Genomic DNA, 16,902 nt, shown 5'->3' on the forward strand with positions numbered 1-16,902 from the left:
ATTTGAAATTTTGATTCATCAGCCCATAGTAAATTCTTCCAGTCGTCAGTAGCCCAATGGTGGTGTTTCGTGGCCCAGGAGAGCCTCTTCGTCTTATTCTGACATCTTAGCAATGGCTTCCTGGCTGCAACTCGTCCTGTCAAACCTGCAGCTCCAAGTCTTCTCTTCACAGTTGAAATGGAGACTTGCTTACTACGACTACTATTAAGCTGTGCTTGAAGGTGTTGTCCTGTGAGCCGCCTGTCACGCAAGCTGTTCACTCTCAGAAACTTGTCCACTGATTCAGTTGTGGCTTTGGGTCTGCCAGATCACTTCCTGTCAGAGTTTCCCCCAGTTTCTGATGGAAGAAAACTGTACTCACTGACACCTTGACTTTCTTTGCAGTTTCCCTGTAGGAAAGACCTACATTTTGAAGTGTTATGATGGTCTGTCTCTCTTCCATTGTTAGTTGCCTTTTTCTCTCCATTTTTGTAGCAACACACTACTTTCTGTACCACAATGTGTTCCAACACTGCTTTTATGCAGACAGAGGGGGTTGTAAGTAATCCAGAAAAGTTGGAACACCTGTAGGAATTAGTAGCACCAGCTTTCAAGGCTGATTCAACCTTCATTGCTGCAGAACAGCTTTGAATTGTTAACCCACTTCATGTTCCCTGAAAAAGGCCTTTTTGTATAATTCTGAAATGTACATTATTTTTCAGTTTTGGGTAACCAAACCTTTTTTATTTTCCTTCAGTACTTACCTTTGTGTATATACACTCAGAAATAGTGAACATTAAGCTAGTCTTACTGTTATTTAGTGTTATCATCAGTTTTATCATTATAACATTAGCACGCTAGCCATAATAATTTAGCAGCAACCGAGGCAAAGTTACATGTTAATTAAATTGTATTCACACGGGGGTTTCACAGTATAAATAGTAGCACAGTAGCTGCTATTTTTCTAAGCCTTTCGTCTAGTTAACTAGCTAGCTAGCATAAGGTTAGCATAAGGCTTGGTTAAATTCAAACTTCATTAGTTTGTAAAGCAGTGTTGGGCGTTTTTGAGATGACGGTTCACATTAATGATGGTATGACTTTATTTTTCCTACATAAAATCTTAACAAACGTAAAATATGACATTGACATTTACCTCACATAATAGGGAGAAATCAGTTGACATCCAGTTCTTCCTTTTAATCTTCTGCTCCAATAACTTTCTCCATCTTTGTTCACTGGGGAAACGGTGGAGTTTCCTCCGTGTTTTCCTGACCTGTGTTGAAGCCGTAGGCTGAGCACTGTGGCGTATTTTAAATTTTAATCCAACTTTATTCTCTATTGTTGCCACTTCTTTATGGGTGAACATGGGTTAGATGTGTCTAACATGGCGCCCATGAAACACGTGACCAGCTCAGAACCAATCAGCATAGAGGGATAGCTCAGACTCTCTCTAATATAATAATACATATTGATGTATTATTATTATTGATGTATAATCTCTGATATACGAGTCTGCTCTAAAGTAAATTAGAGCTCCCCCTGGTGACTGGCTACAGTATAGGTCATAAACTTTACCTCCTCCATGTTTAGTGGGCGGGCCGAAGTAAAAGTAAAAAATAAATAAATAAATAACGATTGTTTCTGTCGTTTTAGGCATGTAATGTTGATGATAGTTGTGTCAACTGTTTGGATAAGTTTCACTTTAGTGAGCTATTTGACGCTATAGAAACAGAATGTGACATAATTGTGAACACCAGTTGCCATGCCAACCGCTCCTTAAAGTGGTTCCGAGTGACCTTGAGGTTGTAAAAACTGTTTGAAAATGAGTTCTAACAATCCAACACTTCCTTGTAGCTGGTGGAGGTAGAGCAGAGCGTAGTATTAATTAAATAAAAAAATGAGCTAGTACTTAGGAAGTGTGGGCGGGGCATCAATATCGTGGCCCCGCCCTCGGACCGTACCCAGAAAAATAGCGTTAGTTTGTCTGATGAGAGGAAGTGGACATGTGTTGTCCATATTTAGTCTATGTGCGACATAAATACTAGTATTTTCCAGGTACGTCTGAATAAGTCTACGATTTTCTAACTTTTTCCTGAACAGAGAAATAAAACCTCACTGCTCCATATGAATGTCAGTTCATAATTCTTCATAGTAAAATGTTTTTTATTAATTTATTCTCTATTAAAATAAAATCAGAAGAAAAAAACAAATAATAATAATAATAATAATAATCAGAACACAGCAGAAGAAGCGAAAATAAACAATAGATTATGGAATGTACTTCAGTAAAGAAAATAAAAGCTCCAGCTGGTCCAAGACGGGGGCTTTATTTCAACCACAGTCAAATAAAGCACCACTTTTATATATTCATATATATATAAAGATATTTATATATATATTTATATAGTTTTCATATACACCTTCAGGCAATGACTAGAGAGGATTCTTTACAGAATCAAGTTTCTTGTGGTTCTCTTAATTTACAAGTAAACTCATTTCTGGATAATTAAACCACAGAAAAAACTCAAGGCAACTTTCTTTTTGCCTCGTTCATAAAGTACAAAACTGGCACAGAGGACGACCGTTTTTATACACAGTAAAAATGCAATGAAATTAAATTACATACAGGAGACTAAAGTTCTGTAAACCTTTCCCCGTAGAAGCAAACCTCAAACAATAAAATCAAATTCAAATCAGTATAAAACACACACACACAAAAAGAAACAAACAAACAAAAAAGGAAACAGAACAAAACTAGTTTTGCCCTTTTGAGGAAAATAATAATAATAATAATAAATGTGCTGTAGCTTGTACAACTTTTTTCCTGTTTTTCTTCTTTATTTGTGAAAACGAGGGGTTGTTTGTGCGGCGGGGTCGGGGGCGAGTCGGGGTTTCTCGTTTCTATTTTTTTTTTTTGTGGAGAGGGCGCGGGACGACACGGCGGGAGCCACTGAAGCTGGAGAGACCGACCGACTGGACATCAGCAGAAGGCAACGAACAGCAGCACGACAGCAGCAGCAGGAGAAGAAGAAGAAATATAGAAATATCGTCCTTTTCCTCTGAGCAGAATTCAGATTTACAAAAGAGAGAAAGAGAAAGAGAGAGAGAGAGAAGGGAAAGAAAAGATCTCGTGGCGGCTGGGAGCTGAGGGTGTCATGACGACGCCGGGCCTTTAACGGACAGTTTGGTAACTATGGCGATGGTGGCTTCCACCGTCCTGTACAGCATGTCCAGCATGTCGGGTGGGGGCCCGGAGCTTGGGAACCCCTGTGATGAGGAGGAATGACCCCCGTCCGGCCCCTCGCCCACCAACCCCAGGGCTGATGGGAAAGTGGCGTCCTCTGAGATGGGCGGGGCTGAGCTGCTGGTCTTAGACCCCGCCTCCTTCTCCTCCTTTACCTCTTCTGTGGCGGCAGACATCGCATCACCCCTCCTCCTCCTCTCTTGCTGCTGCTGCTGCTGCTGCTGCTCCACCTCCTCCTCTTCCTCCTCTTCCTCCCCCTGCTGCTGCTCCTCACCCGTCGCAACGTGCTGCGCCAGCTCAGGCTCCTCCCCCTGCGCAAACCCCTCGCCCGGCTCCTGTAGCAGGGAGGAGGAGGAGGAGGAGAACGAGGAGGAGGATGATGAAGATGCCTCCATCTTCTCCTCTTTGGGGGACGAGTCCAGGTTTCCGGAGACGGCGGGGGCGGGGTCCGGAGAGGGCGGGTCCTGCTCGGTGCCGGGGTCGATCAGAGAGGAGGAGTCTCGGGTCTCCGTGTCCGAGGTGCTGGTGGGAGTCAGCGCCTCCTGGTGGTCGGGCTTCGGCTCGCTGCAGGGCGGGAGGGCCGAGGAGGAGGTGGAGGCCACGCAGAGGGGAGCCGGTGCGTCTCCGGCTCTGTCGTCGTCACTGCTCACCCTCCGCCGCTTCACCGGGGTTGCCCCTTCATCCTCAGCTGACACACAAACAAACAACGAGTTAAATGAAGGTGGCATGAATGGATTCAAAAACAATAATAATGTTCAAATCATAGACTGAAAGCAAGTAGAGCTCCCCCTGCAGGCTGGAGGCTGCAATATAGGTCATACGCCCCACCCCCCTCCATGTCAGTGGGCGAGACTTAGGCCACATAAAAAAATACACATCAAATATTTTTTATTTTCAAGGATGGTTTCTGTCACTTTAGGTAAATATAATGTTGATGAGTGTCAAGTATAATTTTTTTTGATAAGTTTTGTTTTAATTATTTGACACTATAAAAACAGGACATGACAGGATGTGACCACCAGTTGCCATGCCAACCGATCCGTAAAGTGGTGTCATGGGAAGGTGAGAGCTATAAAAACAATTGTTAAAAATTAGACCACAATCCAACATTTTCTTGTAGCTGGTGGAGGTAGAGCAGAGCGTAGAATTAATTAAATGAAAACGCTAGTGAGTCTGCAGGAAGTGTGGGCGGCGCATCGATACTGAGGCTCTGCCCTTGGACTGTACTGATCAGACTATGGTGAGAAACTCATGAGATGCCGTCGCCCGTATCCCCAGGAAAATAGCATCAGTTTGGCCAATGAGAGGAAGTGGAGATGTGTCGTCCATATTTATATACAGTCTATGCTTCAGATTCAAAACCATTTTAATCTGAAAGATTGTTTTTGTTTTTTTAAATACACGCCATTTCCTGTGTCTTCACATTAGAAATCTTGAGAGACTGGTGCAACGGGTGGATGGACGTATCCTGTATGTTGACTAGTTGGGAACCGCTGATGTAAGACACCAGACGACAGAGCGACCACAACGGCAGTTTGTTTTCAGGGCAGGAAGAGGAAGATGAGGAGCTATGTGTTACCTTTGGCCTTGTGGTCTTTGGCCTCCAGTTCCAGGGCGCTGCGCTGCTGGACACAAAGACGACAGCGTCCCAGCAGCTCCTGCAGGGCCGGGCAGAGGGCTGGGTCCAGGGTCTGAGGAGGCTGGACGGACAGCAGCAGCACCAACGCCCTCAGGTCCTATAACAAACACACACACACACATTCGTGGAAATTAGCATTTAAGTAATCTGGTAGAAAACATCTCTTTGCACTATGTAATTAATGTACCGTATTTCCTGTAATAGAGGCCAGGGCCTTTTTTTCCTCAGCCGCCCAGAACACCCGGACATTATTGGAGGCAGACTTTTATTAGAAATTACCTGTGTTTCATTTCAGTTTTCCAACCATTTACACATTTTTTTTTCTTTCAGTTTAGCAGGTTCACTATACATACAAAAAAAAAAAAAAAATAAACAGGCTCCATTTATTGGGCAAATTGACAAGGTTTTTAAATGGTACCGTACACACTTGAAAAATTTAACGCAACTTAAATGGCCATAGCGTGCCAGAGGGTAACTTATTCTTCAGGGGTCAATATTTAAGTGTTTCTCAGCTGCCTCTGCTTTATTTTGCTCTGCATACTTCATAGATTCATAGTTTTCTTGTTTGCGCCAGATTGCTAAAACTCTGTTGTTTTGACAGTATTTCGTTAAAATAAAACTGGGTTCATGTGTCACTTCAAATCCACTGCCACCTGTGGTACCTGTGTGTTACTACATCTATAATTGGGTGACTACTGACGACCTGTATTCGAGGCCGATCTTTATCTGTTCCTGTAAACCACGCCCGCGGCCATTATGAGAGACCCGGGTATTAATTGAATACCGGCTACTATTAGAGGAAGTACGGTATTTAGTATACGGTCCCTGAAAGAAAAAAACAAAAACAAAAAACACACACACAAAAAAGGAAACGTGCAGTACCGGCGAGCGATGTTTGATATCACTATTTTCCAAGTAATATCAAGGCTAATATCCCAATACCGATACATGTTCGACTTGTGTCTATGAAAATGACTTTCACATTTGTGAATGCAATAATGAAAAAATGTATTTTATATTTCTGTATAACAATTAAACAAGCTGCCAAATATCAAATTTCTCATTAATCAGAGCAGTTAGAGACAATATGTGTAAATCACATTTTAAAAAAATCTCTAAGACCAGTCGCTCTGACTTTGACATAATTCTTTTTGGACCAGACGCATTCTACATTCTCTATCATCTCCCATTTATATGTTTTGTTAAGAAACAACAGTACAATGACATGGTCTACGTGTACAAGCCTTTAATATATTGGACTACATAAATAAATTAGAAAAGAAACAGAAAGGAAATGAATGTTTTATTAACTGTTTAGTTTAATAAGAAAACTATATGTATGGTTTCATCCAGTATCAGTGTTGCCCATGTTTTTATGTCCCCTGAATGCATCAGATCAGATCGGCCAATTAGAGAACTGTAAACACAGTTTAGCCCCGCCCACCGGTATGTTTGAGTGTGTGTCAGTCTATGCAGAGACAGAGCATCTAGTCGGAGCAGAGTCTTGGAAAGTGAGCGAAGTGAACGAAAGGAAGAAAAACGAGATAAATTCAGTGAAACGGAGTCTACTGAAGGAAAACGAACAATCAGTGAGTTTTTGCTAAAAAAGGCAACAAAAAGCGAGTAGATGGTAGATGTGGTAACGGCTGTTGTTTTTGGCCGTTACTGCCGTTGGCCGTTAAAGCTATTGACTCTTGACTACCGTTAACTCGCCGGCAAACGTTTGTGACCGTTGCTGTGATTAGCTCTTAACTAACGTTAGCTCGTCTACTAGCGCTTAGCTGTTGCTCCTGACTCTCGTCGGTGTGTCTGTGTGTGGACAACTTCCCCCTCATCTGTTACTGCTCTCAGCAGCAAGGTAAAGGCACAATCCATGAACGATGTGTTCCGCTGAAATGTCACCAAAAGTATTTTGTTTATTAGTTTACTTTTTGTGTAGGACCCCTGTTGCGGTACCGGGCGCCAGAGCCGTTCTGTGCCTGTGCCCCGCCGAACACAGAGATCGGTGAGCATGATTGTTGGTTTTATTGAATTATTTTTGTTTTATTTTACACTTGGATTGGTTCATGAATGTATTATAGAATGTAGACGTTAAAACGGTTATTTACAAGAAGCAGTTTAACTAAGATGGTAACTGTTGCCATGGTAACTGTGAATGACGAACTGTACTATGTAACTGATGATATTTCTCTGACCCTGTCCATTAACAGGTCAGTTTTTTTTGTTTGTTTGTTTGTTTTACCTGTTCCAGTGAAGTGAAGTGAAGTGAAGTGAAGTGAAGTGAAGGCGAGCCACCCACTTGATCTAGAGTGAAGTGAACCCTAGATATCCCCTTGTCACCGGACAGGTCCTGCTACACTCCCTGGTGTGGTAGGCCCAACATCTGGAACACCCTCACACTCAGCCCTCTCACACAATTCCCCCTACCCTCAAACTCACCAAACTTAGATTTTCTCCATCCCTCAAACACCAGACCAGCACTCACCTTTTGTCTTTTTTTTGGACATTGAACTTCTCCTGGGATTGTAAACGCACTGCTGTTGTGTAGGATAATTCTTCTCAAGTGAATGGCGTTGTGTAGTATTTTAACTGACTAACTTTCTAACTTTTTTTCTTTGGTTTATTGAAAACCCTTACATTGGATCAGAGAAACTAAAGTTTGAAATTGAAACAAAGAATTTAGGTTATTAGGGTGCACCCAAATTGAGTGTCATTCTTACATGTCACGCGGCTCCAGTAGTCGAATCTATCCGATATATATACACAAGTCCTGGTTTTGCGAAATCCCTCATAAGTGTTACAGATGTATTTTCACTATGTACTGTCTGAATTTAAGGGTTTCCATCGCAGAGGTCCGTCTCAGGTGTGGGGACGTTTCCCTTTACCGGACTTACTTTACTTTATCGGAAGTATCATCAGTAGCATACGTGTGTGTGTGCGTTTGCGTACCGCGTTGAGCAGGCTGCTGGTCTTGTTGAGCTCCATGCGGTGAGCGGCCAGTTCAGGCTGCAGGCTGCTCTGTTCACTCAGCAGGTTGGTCACCAGGACCCCGATCAGGTTGGAGCAGCTGGGACCAGACAAAACCTGGACCTGCACAGATCAAACCGCACTTTATTCTCCTGCCTCATCATTTCTTTAAGTTTAACTGTTAAAAAAACAAAACAAAACAAACAAAAAAGTCCAGGTGTTTTTAAAATGATCGGATCTCCAGTTATTATCCGTTTCCGGTATCGTCTGCCATCCGTTAAAGCTTGTGGTTTTTGAATTACCGTAACTCAGTGTTGCTGAACACTGGGAAGTTGTGCTTTAGTCTGGAAGACTGTCGTGACATCTCAACAAATTCCTCCAAACAACTCTCTCTTCCTGGGTCTTCACGGTCTTGCGTCGCTCCCCCAACCCCTCATTGTCACCATAATGGCTTTTTTTGTTTCCCAGTGTTCAGCTACACTTTGAATTTTGTTCATCGGTGAGTTAGGATATTTCAAATACAGCAAGCTTTTTTTTTTTTGTTTTATAATCCACAGGCGGATGTTTAGGTCTCAAAAGTTTAAACTCAAACTACGTTCCTGTGGAGTCACACTGAGGTTGGCTAGTGTCAAAGCTGCCAATAATCCCAGAAGAAGAAGAAGAAGAAGAATGCTATTATTAATTCTTGTGCTTTACAAAAATAAACACAAAACCAAATGTGCGACAAGCTGAGACAAAGGCTCCTCCTAAACAACAACAAAAACACTCTCTCTACACCCCATCAGTTTGGGGTCCTTGGCCTCTTAGAGTCACCTGGATTCAGTCCAATAAATCTTTCAGTCAGAGTTCATGTAGTGATGTAGAGAGGGGAGTTTGTAGTTTGTGTTCTCTACTCCAGAAATGTTCTGGTCCTCCAACGCTGCCATAAACTCCCCAACCTTCTGTGGAAGATTTACCTCCAGGAAACTTTTCTCTTCTTTTAAACCTTCAGGATTTGTTGGTGATGATCAACTTTGGCCACTTCGTACAATTTAGAATTGTTTGACTGACTTAATTTTCCAGAGTGTGAAGATTTTCTACACGTTTAAAGTCACAGGACAGACAGAATGAAAATAAACCAAACGGGTCACGAAGCTAGGTCCAAATTTAAAGAGAAGGCCAGTCTGAACAGATGAGGTTTGATCTGAAGGATGAGTTGGAGCCGGTTTGGTTTCAGCCTCATCTTGATCCGATCAGTTTAAAAACACATGGATCGGCTCAGGTACCGATCTGGACATCCCTAGTTATAGTGAAACATTAAAAGAAGCAATGACACATTTCCTAAAAACCTGAATAAAGCTAATAAAAAAAAAAAAATGAAATCAATTTAAAAAGCATTTCTTGCACAGTTTAAATTTTATTCATTAGGTCATTTCCTAAAAACATTTATAAATCATGTTTTGGGGATGATTCTTAAAGGGATAGAGCTGCATACATCACAGCTCGATCTGATCCACAGATACATACTGTCTAGGATTTAAGGAAACAAGATAAAATATCACTCGTACCTTGTGCAGGAAGCAGGTGAGGAAGGAGTAGGCCATGTTGTTGTTGAGGAACGTCCTCTCGTCCATCAGGATACACTTAATGTACTCGCTGAAGGCGGGATCTTCACACAGCAGCTTCACACATGTCTTAGCCAGAACGGACTGAAAGAGAAGTGAGAAGAATTCAGCCTGAGCAACTGTTCCTGTTCACTAAAGATTACACCAAGCAGAGGAGTCCAGCTGTACCTGTGACTGACAGAGGTCCGTCCACAGTTTGGGGAAGAGGGCCAGATGAAGAGGGAGTCCTTCGTACGCTATCAGCACACCTGAGACAGAGACAGAGCTCGTTAACGTCCACGTCTCTGACGTTATCTGAGGGTGTAACAGACTTCTTCTTGTTGATACGTACTCAGTTTGACGAGCGTGTCGGTGAATTTCTCGCAGTTGATGGCGACGCGACACAGCAGGTGAATGAAGTGATGGTAGGAGAGGAAGTAATCGAGCAGCATCCGGTCATAAACCTCGTCTTTGCCCTGAGAGTCACACACAGATTAATGCCATACCGCCTTTTTCTTTTTTTTACAACAGCATTGGCCAATCAGTTCATGAGAGGAAACCACCAACATCTCAGAACTTAAGTGATTCTGTTCTGAGGAAAGGGATCAAATTCCTCCAAGCTGCTGTCGACACTGATCAGCAGTTACCAGAAATATTTAGGAGCTCACAGCAGATACTGGAAACAACTGACTTTAATAACAGATATGAACGAATGATTCATTTTCTTTAATAAACATAAAAAAGTACAATATTTCTTTTCATTTCTTTCTTTTGTTTGATTGGAGTTTAACTAATTTTTATGCAGAAATGCTGTGACACCAGCCAGGAGACACTAACAGTGTGTTGGGAACACGTGCATGGATACGATGTTTTTTTTTCTGCTTATTTGCTTCATAAATCATTTAAAAGGTGGAATGTTAAACTGTGTAAAATGTGTCAGTCTAAAAAAGTTATTCCATAAACTACAAAAGTGTTTCCCTTTTGTGGATGAAAGTAAATAGAGGCGATACAATTCTTTCTTCTAAACCCTTCTGCTCCTTTGTTGTGCAAAAACCTGTCCAGTGATGGTGCACATTAAATGAAAAGAAATGAAGCAACAAATCAATAGTGAACGAATGGATTTACATTTCAAACCCAGCCTTCCACAGTGAACGTACCTTGCTGCTCTCCACCAACGAGGGCAACAGACACATGTTGAGTTCGGGCCTCGGGGGTCGGATGTTGTTTTTGGCTCCCATCAGCTTGATGTTCTCTCTGCAGGGCAGGTACGGCCCGAAGGACACTGTGGATGGACAGGCAGGGACAACGGGACCTTTTTAGTCCTGCTTTCAACTGATTTTTTTTTCAATTGAAGTTTTTTGTATGTAAAGCACTTGTTCTATATGAAAACTTTAAAGAATGAACAGGATCTACCACATGGACGGGACGAGGACTAGCTTGAATAACATTACACTGACGAAGACGTTATTCAAGATTCATTTTAGGATAAATCTGAACATATGTGAACAATCTGAATTTGCCTCATAGTACAACGCTTATTTCATGTTTTCTACCAGACTGAATCCTCCTCTCATTTAAAGGTCTACTCCCACGTCCAATGAAACATTTTCCAACTCTCCTGTCTGGTTTCTTTTTAAAAAGCTGCTGAAAATGTCCAAATGAAGAGGCTCAGCTTGCAAGATGTGACTGAAGCCTGAAAAAAAAAAATGACGTATGGCTTGTTTACCTTCAACCATAGACTGTATATAAATATGGATGACACGGTATTGTTGCTCCGCCCACACTTCTCCAGGCTCACTCATGTTTTCGTTTCATTAACACTACACTCTGCTCTACCTCCACCAGATATGATGAAATGTTGAATTATACACTGAACGTATTTATTTCCCAAAGGACAGCTTTATGGAGAGGTTGGCATGGCAACTGGCTGCCACCATTACATCACATCCTTTTTTATAGCATCAATTAACGAACTAAACCGAAACTTATCCAAAAAAAAAATCAACACCTGAACATTTGTCAACATTGTATTAACTACCTGAAATGACAGAAACCAGGTTTGAAAAAAAAATATTTCATGTGTATTTTAGTGTTTTAATTTGTACCAAGTCCCGCCCACTTATGACCTATACTGCAGCCTCCAGCCACCAGGGGGAGCTCTACTTTTTGACTTCACTTTAGAGGAGCTGTTCCACCTCCATTTTTATATTATTTTATATATAAAAAAGAAAGAGAGGATACTGTCCTTCACATATGTTCAACTATAAACACACCGGCCAATTTATTTGGTACACTAGTGAAAACAAACCTGCACTAAATCTCAAATGCAACACACGTTTCTATTATTTTGACAGCTGTTTTTTAGTCAGTAGACGAATCTAAATAACAGAAACTACATCCTTCAAAACGGTGAACGACCTCCTTTCTGAAACAGTTTCACCACAAACTAAACATCATAAGTTAAATCAGAAATAGACACTCGTTCAGTGTCATTTAGTGTACCCAATGAAGTGGCATCCGTTTTTTTTTTTCTTTTTCTAAGAGCACTTAATTGCAAAAACTAAATTGTTTCATAAATGCTGATTTTTCCATCATCAACAAGCTGCAGACACACAAACCTGAGAAGAAAACGTGTCTCTGTTCTTTTACTGCACCTTCCCGTTAATTATCAGCAGATGTAAATGATAAATAAACAGCTTCCACGCATTTCATTTTGTTTCCTTGCAAATAAGGATGTGTGGAGAAAGAGGGGCCAGGAGGAGATCAGAGGAGAGAGGAGGCTTACTGGGGATGTTGCTGTGGTGGTAGGTGCAGTGGTTGTGCTGCAGGAACGGGACCAGTGTGTGCAGGAAGTCATGTGGACTCAGCAGAACAAGTTCCTTCAGGACGTCTGCAACGAGCAGGAGGACACGTCACCACAGGCAGGAAAGAAAAATCAGCTTCAAACAAGTAGCGTAAGACGTGAAAACTGAAAATGATGTTGAGCGCTACCTAAGCAGGCGTTACGGAGCTCGGGGGGGCTGTAGGAGTTGAGGAGCGTGAGCAGCTTGTGGGCGAAGTCGATCCTCTCCTGCCACTGGATCAGAGCCTGCTTCACATCTGGGGAGTCGAGAAAAGAGGAAAAACCTGATCAGCGCAATAGAGGAAAACTTCTCCAGTTGGTTACTTACATAAATACAATATTTTTTTGTATTACAAGTTTTCTGTGAATCTACATTTAAATAGGCTGCTCACGTGAGGATTTACCTACTTAAATTTGCACTAATTTGCATAATTTTCCAGAACAGATATCTCAATAATGGCTTAAATGAGGTTCAAAATTGTTGTTTTATTTTGTTAATATATTAGATTTCCAGGTATTTACAGAGGGAATTTTGGATATTTCCTTTTATAACACACAAAAAAAATATTGTCAACGGTACAAAAAAAAAAAAAAAAGCCATGTTTTTGGGAGTAAAATGTTTGTAAATCAGGCTCAGTGATATATTAAAAACCTCTTTGTAAATACCTATAGAATGTAGTTAGGAATAAATGTGGAAAGTTTGGTTTGTGTAAGTGCTACTGAAGTGGAGATTTGTGGCTCAGAGTAAAATGCCTTTAAAGTTGTATTAAAGTTTTAAATTGTAAAATCATGTATATTTTTATTGGAAACCGAACATGAACATCATTCATGTTGATCATGTTGATCCACCTTCGTCTCCTTTTACCAAAGACAATTTACGGACGGATGAACTCAGATGAGTCTGACTTGCTCTCTCTCCTTCCTGTGTCTTTTCTTTAACTTTTCTTGCTAATTTGAGCTGTAATTTTCTTCTCGAGAGAAGACTTCACGACATTTCTAAATGTCCTCCGCACATAAACACTGACCGGTGGAATATCCGGTCACGTGACGCCTTTTAACCAATCACGTGGTGGGAAATCGACACCAGCCAATGAGAGTTCAGTTTCAGATCGGCCTTTCTACTTTCACGATTGGTTGCCAATAGACAGGATATGACCATATTTGGACCTGACAGACTTCTGCAGGAGATAAAGAGCTTCACAACAGTAGCTCATACACCGGGTAGAGACGAGACTCACAGTAAAAAAAATGACTTTTAGAGAATTTAGGACTAAATTAGAGGCTGAACACAGACAAAGTGTAGTGGAATGAACACCTCAGTGTGCATTTTGACCACTTTTTAAAACTCCTTTGATAAAAGTCATGTTAATGAAGAAAAACAGTAAAAAAAAAAAAAAAATCTCAAAATTGATTAGTGGATTGAAAAAAAAAACAGTGTTTTTGTCCCTGGTCAAGTTGCTTCGTCCCAGATTAGTAGATGTGTCCAGGTGCAACCAGCGGTTATCTAACACGCAGTGTTCTGACCTTTGCGCTGCAGGTACGGCCGAGTGGCTTTGAGGACGGACAGGAAGATGGAGAGCAGCTCCACCAGGTCTCCGGTGACGTGACACGCCGTCGCCTCGTGGTACATCATGTGCAACGTGTTGAAGGACTGCGGGGGGGGGGGGGGAGATGGGCGACACAAGGGAAGGGTGAGTATGGCTTCACTTCCTGCAACAGCCAACCTACAAACCCTCCTCTTTTACCTCCTAAAGCACCTTTCTTTTTACTTGTGGTTTATAAGAGCAACCATTGGTTGCCAATTATGTTTTTTGTAAGTGGTTATAAATACCTAAACAAAAATGTACTTTAATGGAAATAGTTATGAATAGTTTCCCCCTCAGGTTTTATTCTGAGACATAAAGTAGTTAGAGACACTGAATGTTTATAAAGCTGAGTTTAAGAGGCGATCCTGAACGTACCTCAGTCATGAGGATGAGTCCTCGGTTGAAGACGACCAGCAGTCGGTCCTCGTCGTTCTCCAGCAGGACTCTGAAGGCACTGAGAGGCAAACGGCAAACACACACACACACGTGTCATTTCAGAAACAGTTTGACAAAGGTTTGATGATCAGGCCTCCGAGGACGCACTGACCTGATGAGGGTGGTCCAGCAGGAGCGCCCGTCCAGGCAGCGCAGGTAGCAGCTGATGGTGGTTTTCTTGAACTGTTTGACGTCCTCCACTTCCTCCTCTCGCATGTCGGCTCGCTGAGCCACGAACAGCTGCATCAAGTTGAACAGCTCCTCCACCGCCTGCAGGGGGCAGCACAAACGCAGTCCGCTCCAGCTCAAGCAGCTCAGCTATGGCCTTGTTTTTCTTTTTTGTAATCTTATCACTTCATGTGTGAATCTGAATGACTCCGTCATCAGGTAAATGAATAAATAAATAAATATGAATCCAAAGAAGGAATCCATCATCAGCTCCAAAACCAGAGGGTGTCCCGATACGACTATTTCACTTACGACACCGACAATGTAGCCTCGAGGATTATGCCATGGGTCCACGGAGATACTGCATTATAATCATCTGAAAATGCTCAGATAATTATAATGTCTGAAGTGGCATTGATAGGGTCGGACATCTCATTAATTTGAGAGCATGTGTGGTCTGCTAAATGTAGCGATGATTAAAGTTTAAATCTTGTGATCATGTGGGCTCTGCATGCTGCTTATTTGTTTTACGTTTCTTTTCCACGTGTTCAACCTCCTGAGACCTGAGCTTTTCGTTTCTATGCATTTTCAATTAGTCTAGGGTATAAAAACTAACGTTCAAACAAGGAAGAAGATTTTGGGAAAAACTGATGTCCTCATATGTGGACATGCAGATTAATTCACTGTATATTTTGATAAAGTCATGACTAAATCCTGGCTGTGCAAGACAAAAATGCAAATAACGAAGTCCCAATGTCCTCAAATGAGTATTTGGTAATTAGAGAAGTTGCAGCTCATTACTATTGACGGCATTTGTGTCATATTAAACCAGAAAAAGTTAATACAGGTGAATAAACAGGTTTCAGCTATGAAATTTGATGAGGGTTTGCACATTTTTGCACTTTTGTCACGTGATCGGATGCAGAATGAATCCGCTGAAACGCTCTTTATCATGTTTTTACACCAACTAGCATCTAGTTGTCAGGATAAAAGTCTAAATGAAGAAGCTGCAACAAAAATAAAACTTAACGTTCACATATGAAGAGTTTTGTATTGCTTCTATCGTACAAACACTTGTGACTGATATCCCCTATTCCTCTCATTTGCGTTTTATTACTGGTCCGGTTTTGCCTTTTTTAGTTGTATTTATTTTATTGTTATTGTAGATGAAAATATTTTTAAAAAATCCTTGTTATTACTTGTATATTCTTATTCATATAGCACCTTTGTATGTCCTGTTAAATGTTTACAAATAATAATAATAAAAAGTACTGCTTTCATCTGAGATTTTAAGCGCAGGTCGATATAATCCGATACTCTGCTGATATCAGGCTGATACCATATCTATATCGGATCGGATCGGATCGGGACCCCCCCCATCTAAAACCAGTTTCCCAAACACAACCACGACTATCTGACTTTAAGTCGGAGCGTGGACTCACCCCTGGATACTGGCTGGCGTGCGGCGTCAGGTTCTTGAAGGCCCACTGGATGTTCTGGTGCGAGGCCAGCTGGCGCGTGAAGGCGGGCGACTGCTCGCAGCACATGCGCAGGATGCCGTAGTAGGCGGGCAGCATGCCGCGGTTGAAGAGCACCACCTCCTGGTCGTCGTGGTCGGCCAGGATGTAGTTGAAGGCGATGTTCTTGGTCACCACGGGGTTCTGCACCACCAGCCGCACGTTCTCCGGGCAGTCCACGCACACGTTGTACCAGAAGGACAGCAGCGCCTGCTTGTTGTGGTTGGTGGCGATGGCCGGCTCCGACAGTTTGGGCTAAATCCAGGGGGGGGGAGTCGACATATGACATGAGAAATGGATTCAGGCAAAGCACCAGTGGCAGCTCAAGAATAACATATAAAGCAACAGAGAAAAATGATTCAAAGGTCATTTCTGACTATTCTGGTTCGGCTCCACCCCTACGTTATTCAGGAATACTCATTTTGAACAAATAGTTTTACAATTAGAAGAAGGAGACAAGCGTCCTATCAAAAAGCTGCCTTTCCTCATGTGACCTCAGTGAATATTTGTGCGTCTGCCCAGATTCAGGATGAAAAGTCTGGACTCTGTAACAGAGGAGGCTCCGACTGGATGAAAAACAACTTAACTGCATCCAATAGATTCTTTTTTTTTTTTACCTTAACTGGTTTACGGAGGCAGCAAATATCTTTTGGGAAGTGAAGTTTGACTGGAGACTACTCCATTGTTTTACGCTGAGACGTCTGCAGTCAGGTTCTCTCCCGTTAGCGCTCGTTAGCTCGGTAATTCAGGTAAATGATCTGGTTTTATTGGTTCTTAACGAGCTCTACAGTCACAGACACATCTAACCATTCGCTCACACAAGCACACACACACATTCACACACCAGTGCTACACAATGGGAGCAACTGGAGGTTCAGTGTCTGGCTCAGGGACACTTCAGCATGTAGCACATTCTGGGGATCGAACCCACAAGCACCACAT

General features: G+C 42.0%; 1 protein-coding gene across 4 annotated transcripts in view; it reads right to left on the reverse strand.

The window, feature by feature from the left end:
- Positions 1 to 2,110: 2,110 nt before the first annotated feature.
- usp34 (ubiquitin specific peptidase 34) overlaps positions 2,111 to 16,902 on the reverse strand; it is a 74,822-nt gene continuing 60,030 nt past the window's right edge. For all 4 annotated transcript variants that reach the window (XM_047577616.1, XM_047577615.1, XM_047577614.1 and 1 more), the window contains exons 66-78: positions 15,886 to 16,215; positions 14,388 to 14,545; positions 14,216 to 14,294; positions 13,779 to 13,905; positions 12,404 to 12,511; positions 12,198 to 12,302; positions 10,570 to 10,694; positions 9,765 to 9,888; positions 9,602 to 9,681; positions 9,377 to 9,517; positions 7,812 to 7,952; positions 4,803 to 4,959; positions 2,111 to 3,911 (exon numbers count right to left, since the gene is read on the reverse strand). In XM_047577616.1, the coding sequence (XP_047433572.1) occupies positions 3,133 to 3,911; positions 4,803 to 4,959; positions 7,812 to 7,952; positions 9,377 to 9,517; positions 9,602 to 9,681; positions 9,765 to 9,888; positions 10,570 to 10,694; positions 12,198 to 12,302; positions 12,404 to 12,511; positions 13,779 to 13,905; positions 14,216 to 14,294; positions 14,388 to 14,545; positions 15,886 to 16,215 (2,454 nt within the window). In that variant the 3' untranslated portion in view covers positions 2,111 to 3,132. The remainder of the gene's footprint in view (positions 3,912 to 4,802; positions 4,960 to 7,811; positions 7,953 to 9,376; positions 9,518 to 9,601; positions 9,682 to 9,764; positions 9,889 to 10,569; positions 10,695 to 12,197; positions 12,303 to 12,403; positions 12,512 to 13,778; positions 13,906 to 14,215; positions 14,295 to 14,387; positions 14,546 to 15,885; positions 16,216 to 16,902) is intronic.

Source organism: Mugil cephalus, chromosome 2, assembly GCF_022458985.1.
Source record: "Mugil cephalus isolate CIBA_MC_2020 chromosome 2, CIBA_Mcephalus_1.1, whole genome shotgun sequence".
Taxonomy (NCBI): domain Eukaryota; kingdom Metazoa; phylum Chordata; class Actinopteri; order Mugiliformes; family Mugilidae; genus Mugil; species Mugil cephalus.